At 44.9% G+C, this 9331-nt stretch overlaps 1 protein-coding gene across 1 annotated transcript in view; it reads left to right on the top strand.

Moving 5' to 3' along the window:
- The window catches only part of LOC108789250 (very-long-chain enoyl-CoA reductase-like), a 51429-nt gene continuing 42098 nt past the window's right edge, over positions 1-9331 (top strand). The window contains exon 1 of the mRNA XM_018559214.1: positions 1-50. Coding sequence (XP_018414716.1) covers positions 24-50 — 27 coding nt within the window. The 5' untranslated portion in view covers positions 1-23. The remainder of the gene's footprint in view (positions 51-9331) is intronic.

Here is a 9331-nt window from a genome sequence, read left to right on the forward strand (position 1 = left end):
GAGGACTTCCCCACAGAACGATCATGAGCAGCAGAATCAGTTTCTTTGAGGTGAGTGCCAGGATCTGCAAAGCACAAGCTCTGTGCATTCTGCCTGATCATTTCTAGGGCTGCAATAAGTACATACTGCTACTGGCATATGCCTACTGTTTATTGATGCCATGCATATAATTGTACTTCATTGTTTATTGATGTCATGCATATAATTGTACTTCATTGTTTATTGATGCCATGCATATAATTGTACTTCATTGACTGCAGGAAAGTTTTTTTGCTGACATGGGTAAGAGAAGGGGGTGATTCTACTTTTGCAGCTGCATTCTTCCAGTTCTGCAGCTCTGCAGTAAATCTGTTTTATAAATAAGTGATGCTACATATAGTCAGTAAGGGATTCTCTCTGTGTTATCACTTGTGCAGCCAGTGTTCCTAAAAAGTAAAAGCTGCTCTGCCCACTGCGCTGGCAGTGACAATGCTGCTGTCCATTTGGAATTCTGGCAAGCTGGCCGTTGTTCAGTTGTAACATCCTAGGTGCTGCAGAATGCTTTATAAGATGTTTAATACTCTGCTCTGCATCTTGGAATGGCTGGCAGCTGTAAGCAGGGCTTCCAGCGATAAATTGAATGAGCGCAGTTTCGGTGACGCTGCTCGTCGTAAAAAAGGAAAATGCTTTTGGAAGTTTTCAGCAGCTGTGTGGTCCTGCCACTTGATCAGACACAGCACTTTTGTTGGATGTGGGGCTGGACCGCTGAGCTTACAATTTACAATAGCTGTGTGGTCCTGTTACTTGAACAGACACAGCACTTTTGTTGGATGTGGGGCTGGACCGCTGAGCTTACAATTTACAATAGCTGTCTGGTCCTGCTACTTGAAAAGACACAGCACTTTCCCTGAGAGTGGAGCTGGACCACTGATCTTAAAATTTACCGCCGCTGTATGGCCTTGCTCCCAGGAAAAGACACAGTACTTTTCCTGGGAGTTGGGCTGGACCGCTGAGCTTACAATTTACAATAGCTGTGTGGCCCTGTTACTTGATCAGACACAGTACTTTTCCTGGGAGTTGGGCTGGACCGCTGAGCTTACAATTTACAATAGCTGTGTGGTCCTGTTACTTGATCAGGCACAGCACTTTTCCTGGGAGGTGGGCTGGACCGCTGAACTTACAATTTACAATAGCTGTGTGGTCCTGTTACTTGATCAGACACAGCACCTTTCCTGGGAGTTGGGCTGGACTGCTGAGCTTACAATTTACAATAGCTGTGTGGTCCTGTTACTTGATCAGACACAGCACTTTTTCTGGGAGTGGGGCTGGACTGCTGAGCTTACAATTTACAATAGCTATCTGGTCCTGCTACTTGAAAAGACACAGCATTTTTCCTCAGAGGGGGGGCGTGACCACTGATCTTAACATTTACAACAGTTGTATGGTCTTGCTACTTGAACAGACACAGCACTCTTCCTGGGGGTGGGACTAGGCTGCTGAGCTTACAATTTACAATAGCTGTGTTGTCCTGCCACTTTAAAAGACACAGCATTTTTCCTGGGTGTGGGGCTGGGCTGCAGAGCTGACAATTTACAACAGCAGACACGCCTACATGACAAATCAGAAACTGAATCAGAAGTACTCTTGGCTGGAAAATGTACCCTTAAACGCATAAGTTGGATTCTGTCTAGTCCCCACATGAAAAAGGTCCACAGAAATACAGAACGCTTCATGTGTACATTGCAAGGCCTTCCAAGGGATTCTCCTACACTTCCAGCAGCCCTTTAAAATCTTGAATTGGCAGGGCTTGGTAATAAAGAATAATAGCTATGCCTGCCTAAAGGCAGATATGTCTATTATTCTCTAAAGCCAGGTCCAGTTGGAACCCACTTCCTTTGAGACTAGGTCATCAAGACTTTGTCTCCCACCCTGGAATTACAGAGAGCCACTTCATCATGCTCTGTAACATTTAGGCTCAGTTCAGAAGAAGAGGGTAAGAGAACATGTGCTGTCAACAGACTGGACCAAAGAAACCTGGATAAGGTTTCCACTCAGTCTTCTCTGTGCAGAAATGTTCTAGCTCATGAGACAACAATCAAAGCACCAGAAGACTGAGAGGTATTTGCCGCTGGGGCAGGTTAACTGTGCAGTTAACCTTTTACACAGACATGAGGTAGCCACATACTTTAACAGGAAACATGTACCGTTTGCAACATCTGCTGCAATTCTGTCCTGTAAATATGTATGTATTACTCACTGCCATGTCCAGACAGGAATGTAACAGAGTTTACACTACAGTAGCTGCTTCACAGAGGCACAGAGGCATAGCTTGTAATTTCTAATTAGAGCATTTAGAGATTCAGCTAAATTATTTTTAAATATAATTTTAATGATTAGAAAAGGAAAATGGTGCAAGAAATATGTACAGAAAAGATTTTACAAATTTGGATTGCTTACAGAGTAAGTCCAATCTGATATAGCAGAGCCAGTGGCCCTCAGAAACGTGACTCTTTATCCTTTGTAGTTTCGATGATAAATGAGAACCCAGAGCTGTTGAGGCACACAAGGCCTATAAATATGTATTTCTCAGTTGCATACCAGACTATTTTTTAAAGGACCTCATCAGAAGTCCTTTGCAGATGATGCCCTGCATTACTTCTAAGTATGTTACAGTAGGAATGTCCTTTGTTAAATGTGTCACCTTCCATTAATGCCTAGCACAGACATGATATTGTTTTACTGACCTGCAAATTCTGGGGAAAATGTCAGTCTTCAGTGCTATTCCTCCATTTTCTCCACATAGTTTGGGGTTCATCAGATCTCACTATCATCATACTTGTCATTTAAAAAATACATACAAAATGATAATTTCCAGTATTGCTGTAGATGAATGATGCATTCATAGTTCATTCAGTATAGGGAGGATTCAATTACATGAATATTCCAAAGAAATTGTGTAAAGTAAATCCAGTCGTGCATAAGACATTTTTTTTGTCATAGCTGACCACAGAATCACTATGAAGTTAGTTAGTTATAGTTAGAAATTTAACCTTGAGATGTATAAAGGGAGCAAAACCTAGCTTCTCAGTACCTCACTTTTTTCTTCTAAGCATTGCTATTTTACAACAGTCCATGCCATTCCTTTTTGCCTGTGATTTGGTGATTTGAGGATACCACATATTAATGCAGGAGAGCAATTCTGAACACACACTGCAGGCTACTTGGTTTATCTTCCATTTAAAAAAGCCTTGTGTGAAAAGAAAACTGTCAGTGCTAAATTTCTTGCAGCTACCAAATCTAAACTGGCCCCGGAAAGCTGAATCTGAAAGGTGATGTAGAGGTAGGCCCAGGCTTCATGGTGTACACTCTTGGTGCCCCTCTGAGGTGAAATGTGTAATCTGGCAGCAGTGGATAATAGAACCAAAATTAAGTACAATGAAGTGTATGTAAAGTTAAAACTTTATACTTTGGTTTTAGTCATGTCATGTTTTGCTGCTGTGTGTGTCTGCTGGGGAGATTCAAACTCACTATAGATACTGGTGCCCAGTGTCTAGTATGAAAAGTTATGGAAAATCCATAACTCAATATATCCAATATATCCATATTTATTATTTTTTATTTTGACCGATATATAAAAACTGGAGAACAATGAATGGAGCTGCTGCCAGAAACAACCAATCATAACCCAGATATCATTTACCAGTACAGGTTAGTAGATGAAAGCATACCCTACAACAGCAGCACTCTTCTTCGCTCCAGTTCTTTTTGTTCAGCTTAAACGTGGCGTAAAGCAGACGTATGCTAGTTTAAATGTGTTAAAGAAAATCACAGAAGAAGGCTTCTGACAATCAAAGGTGTGATGAAGACCAACTACTAAGCATAAAAATGTGATAATGGTTATATAACTGTAGGACAGTGAAAGCTTTTGTTAGGAGCAACTAATTGTTATTGTGCTTACAATAAGACATTTGATTTTTGCTGATGGCTGTCTTCACCTCCATGTCCCCAGGTTAAGTTTGTGTCATACCCTATTCAGGTAGAGAAAAGAGAGTTAAATCAGGGCAGCACAGAGGACAGTAGTGATCTGTATGCTAACAGATGATCTGTGCACACCTGGCTTACATAAATTAGATGGCAGAGAGATATAAAGACTAGTATCCATAGGATTCATTTTCTATGAGAACAGTGGGGACGATTCAATATAGCATTTGCAACAGATTTCTGGTGGTACTGCAGTCATAAGAAGGCTATTAGACAAATTAAAATATACCACCAGAGGCGGCTCTAGAGTTTGCAAGGCCTTAGGCGAAACCTAAACATGAGGGCCCACTCAGGCCTGTGGGGTCTTACCAGGGCTCTGTGGGGTTTAACCAGGCTGGTGAGACCCCGCAGAGCCCTGGTGAGACCCCACAGAGCCCTGAATAAATTAGGGCTCTGTAGGGTTTTACCAGGGCTCTGTGCGGTTTCACCAGTCTTGTTAGACCCCTCAGTGCCCTGGTGAGACCCCAAATTTATTGATTTAATCAGGGCTCTGCAGGGTCTCATCAGGGATCTGAAGAGTTTTGCCAGGGTCTTGGCAGGGTTATGTAGGCTCTCACCACCCTGGTTAGGCCCCTCAGATCCCTGGTGAGACCCCACAGGGCACTGTAGGGTCTCACCAGGGCTCTGTCTGGTCTCACCAGGGCGAGATGTGGTCTCACAAGCACTAGGGCTCTGTGGGGTCTCACCAGGGCTATGTGGGGTCTCACCAGCCTGGTTAGACCCCTTCAGGGCCCTGGTGAGACCCCCTCAGAGCCCTAGTTAAACCAGGGCTCTGTGGGGTCGCACCAGGGCCTCACCAGGGCTTGGTGGGGTCTCATCATGGCTCTGTGGGGTCTCACCAGCCTGGTTAGACCCCTTCAGGGCCCTGGTGAGACCCCACATAGCCCTGGTGCTGGTGAGACCCTACACAGCCCAGGTGACACCCTACTGGTTAAACCAGGGCACTGTGGGTTCTCACCAGGGCTCTGTCTGGTCTCACCAGGGCGAGATAGGGTCTCACTAGCACCAGGGCTCCGTAGGGTCTCACCGGTGCTCTGTGAGGTCTCAAAAGCCTGGTTAGACCCCTTCAGGGCCCTGGTGAGACCCCACAAAGCCCTGGTTAAACCAGGGCTCTGAGGGGGCCTCACCAGGGTAGCAGGGTTCTGTGGGGTCTAACCAGCCTTGTTAGTCCCGCAGAGCCCTGGGGAGACCCCTCAAAGCACTGGTGAGACCCCTTTAGTGCCCTGAAGACCCCCTTAGTGCCCTGATGAGACCCCCTTAGTGCCCTGATGAGACCCCACAGAGCCCTGGTTAAACCAGGACTCTGTGGCGTCTCACCAGGGCGAGGATTGGGTCTCAACAGCACCAGGGCTCCACAGGGTCTCACCGGTGCTCTGTGGGGTCTCACCAGCCTGGGATCTGTGGGGTCTCACCAGGGCTCTGAGGGGTCCTCACCAGGGTAGCAGGGTTCTGTGGGGTCTCACCAGGGCTCTGAGGGGTCCTCACCAGGGTAGCAGGGTTCTGGGGGGTCTCACCAGGGCTCTGAGGGGGCCTCACCAGGGTAGCATGGTTCTGTGGGGGTCTCATCAGGGCGAGATCCCAAAGAGCCCTGGTTAAACCAGGGCTCTCCACAGGGCTCTCACCTGCTTTCCACAAGGCTCTCCAGGCTGCCACTACAGTACTGTGTGTGTTGTGCTGGCCGTGTCTTGCGGGCGCCTCCATCAGCTTCTGCAGTTAAACTCAGCCCTTACAGCCAGAGATCCTCGTGTGGTGGATGGGAGGGGTGAGGTCTCTTCTCATTGGCTGGTGGGCGGAGCTCCGTGCAGAAGACCGAGCCGATGGTCCGCACCAACGATCGAGGTAACGGATGAGCTCTCAGCCCTGCCACTGTCAAACTGAGAGTCTCAGTTTGACAGCTACAGGGATGAGAGCTCACAACGCTACCTGGCTGCCTTTCTGACAGGGCAAACTAGGCGCCCGCGAGGCCCTCGGGAGCGCGAGGCCTTCGGCGACCGCCTAATTTGCTTAATTAAAGAGCCGCCTCTGTATACCACCATATCAGATTAAAAAAAGCTGGAGGTAAATAAGTCCAATGTCATGTTAGCCTGGGTTCACACCTAGGCGTATTGCAAAAGCGCGACCGTCGCGCGGTTTTTTTACCGCGATTCCAAAGGCTACTTGGCTGTATTCCAATGTAAAACGCCCTACAAAACGGCCCAAAGTAGTGCCTGTACCTTTTCAGGCGTGGGCCGTTTTGTAGCGCGTTCGGGACGGGCGGAAATACGGCAAGGTGGGAACAAGTCCATTGACTCCAATGCAATTTATATTTTTGAGCGTTTTGTAGAGCGTTCTTCGAGCGTAGAACGCGCTACAAAACGTTCAGGTGTGAACGAGGGCTTAGGCTTATTTACCTTCAGTTGTTTACCCCCCTCCCAGTTGCTGATGTTTTTCAGCTAATTTATTGTTTATTACGCAATAAAGCTTATTGAAGGCTTATTGTAGATTTGCCCATTTACACTAGATGTAGATCGTGCTGGAGCTGGGATCCCCTTCTGGGATTCTTCTACCTGTCATGTAGACCTTGCCATTGTTCATTTCTAGGAAATATTCTTCATGATGTCCTGATCATGCTATTGGTTTGTATTATCCGAGTGGTGTTGGGCAGTGAGAACATCCTTTAACACCAGCCTAAATACCAGTGAGACATGTCGGATGCTTCTCCTATTTCTTCCTGATACCATTTGGCCTAGAAATGAAAGTGAGTGTTTGCTGTTGCATGTTATGAACCATGGAAGAGTTCAGGGTACTGTAAAGCTACTCTCCATCTGCATGTATCTATATAGCTACTTAGCCACCTGCTAATCTATCTATCTAGCACTGTGAATCAGCCAACCTGGGCAGTAGTTGAATGAGGTGCCCAAAACTATTTTTGCACAGGGGCTTTGGTGAGTATATCTTCCACTGCAGAGATCTTAATAGAGTCCTTTCGGTTACCAGCTTCAGTAGGCTTTCAGCACTACTTCAAAGCTCCGAAAACCTGCTGAAGCTTGCTAGAAACCTTTTTGGAAAGAATAGGGTTTTCTGAGCAAAAACCGCATTCACTCTTAGAATTTCTTTCTTTCGAGAAAAGAGATATTACATCCCTGCGGTCAAAAACGATCATCGATTTGACCCCAATATCTATTAGAAAATCAAACATTTCAAAAAACAAATTTTTTGAATGAAATTAAATTCAACTGGTGTAAGGCTAGATTTAGGGTCCCCACACACCTTACGACTATCGTACGATAATCGCGGGAAATCCCGCGATCGTACGATTATCGTAAGGTGTGTGGAAGCCGTGCGACCTCTACTACTGTAAGGTCGCACGGGGGCGTGGCTTGCGATCATCGCAAGTATGATCTGCCTATGCAACATAGGCAGATCGTACGTTTTTTTAAGTACCTTACAACCATCGCAAGACTTTTGATTGTAAGGTGTGTGCCCAGCCTTAGAAAGAAAGTCTGAAGAAAAACATTTTCTGCCGTACTCTCGTTAGAAAACCTATAGTGGTCTCTGACTCCTGCTATGGGTGCTCTCTGTGTAAAAGCTGCTTTTTTATTTGAACACATTCTGGAAAATGAAATTTGTATTTATTTCAGAGTAAAGGTTTAAGAAAGGTAAGAGCACTTGTTTCTATTATAATCAGCCTTTGCGCAATGACTGCTAATTTCTTTGTTTTTTTGCAGGATATAGTTGTTAGGTGTGATTTACTATTTGCAATGCTGATTTAACGGTTTCGCGAGGGAAGAAATGGCAGCGATCCAGTCAGTTGTTTTTTTTCTTGTCTTTTTTTGCACATATAAATCCTTCCAAGGATGGCACAGCGGTGCCAAATTTTTCTTAAGCACGAATATAGACCTCACAATGAATACGTCAATAGAAAGCTGCAGCCTGAGGGGAGTGTGTAGAAGAGCTTACGGGCAGTCATAGTTTAACAGTAGGTGGAAAGATCTTCTGGCTCTCTTTGTGTAGCCATAAATAGCAAGTGCAATATTTTGACAATAGCCCTTCTTTAAAGAAAGGTTCTGCTACAATGTATTTTTATCGTAACTACTAACAATGCACTTTCAGAAAAACAACCCTTTCTATGAGATAAAAAAAGGTGATTTAAAACGTCCGTATGTCTGTAATGATAAATTATGATAAAATGAAAACAAGAACCTGTGTGTTGCTACTTCTCATCCTTAGTATTTCATAGCTTCAATTACAATGTGAGTGTACAATCTTCTTTACTTAAAGTAGAATTGTTTAGTTCTACCTAGAGTAGAATTAGGGAGGGTTATAACACCTGTCTTTATTTTTATTTTTTTGCTCTCCGTGTCCCATTGGAGAGATTACCCTTCACTTCCGATAGCCACAACAGGAAGTGAGAAATCCCTCCAAAGTCAGGGAAATACCTGGTGGTTCCCTTTGCTTCCTGTCCGATACCAAAACAGGAAGTGAGAAATCCCTCCAAAGTGAGAGCGATCCCTGGTGGTTCCCTTCACTTCCTATCCGATAGCCACAACAGGAAGTGAGATATCCCACCAAAATGAGGAAAATCCTTGCTGGTCAGCATTGCCACAACCCAAAATTTGGTATTTTCTTTCACTTTCAGTGATAATGGTCACCAGGACAAATGGAGAGGGAGAATTTCCCTAATGGAGGCACAGACAGCAATAAAAAACCTGACTGGTGTTCTAATTCCTCTCTACTCTATCCATAACTTAAAAAAACAGACAGCAATAAAACTCAAAAGAGATTCTAACCCTCCCCACTTTATCAACAATATTAAAAAAAAGTTCTGGCTGAAGTTGGTGGCCATTTAAGGGAAGCTTAATGCTGTCTGCTTCATGATCATGCGATTGCTGTAACTGACTGTTACGGTGGTCATATGTTCATGAAGCCATCCCCACCAGCTCTTGATCATAACTAGTGATCAGGGGTGGTTCATATTTTGGGTCACTGTGCTGGTCAGTCAGTGACATAACCAGAGTTATGGGCGCCCGGGGCAGAACATTCCCCCCCCCCCATATTATATAAACATCCACTAGAACTGTACCCCCCACCCCCACACATATATATCAGCTAAGGAACTACAAGTCCAAGCATGCCATCATTGTCCCTGTACACCCCCCCACACACATATCACACAGGGAACGGTTATATCTGGTTGTTGTACAGGGGCAATGAGGGCATGCTGGGACTTGTAGTTCCCTAGCTGATATCTTATAAAGCTGTATTCCACCTGAAAGTACTACAATGCCATTATAGAACTAAGAATAGAACATAAAATAAAACTTTTTTTTTT

Source organism: Nanorana parkeri, unplaced genomic scaffold (genome assembly GCF_000935625.1).
Source record: "Nanorana parkeri isolate BGI_ZX_2015 unplaced genomic scaffold, ASM93562v1 scaffold382, whole genome shotgun sequence".
NCBI classification, from domain to species: domain Eukaryota; kingdom Metazoa; phylum Chordata; class Amphibia; order Anura; family Dicroglossidae; genus Nanorana; species Nanorana parkeri.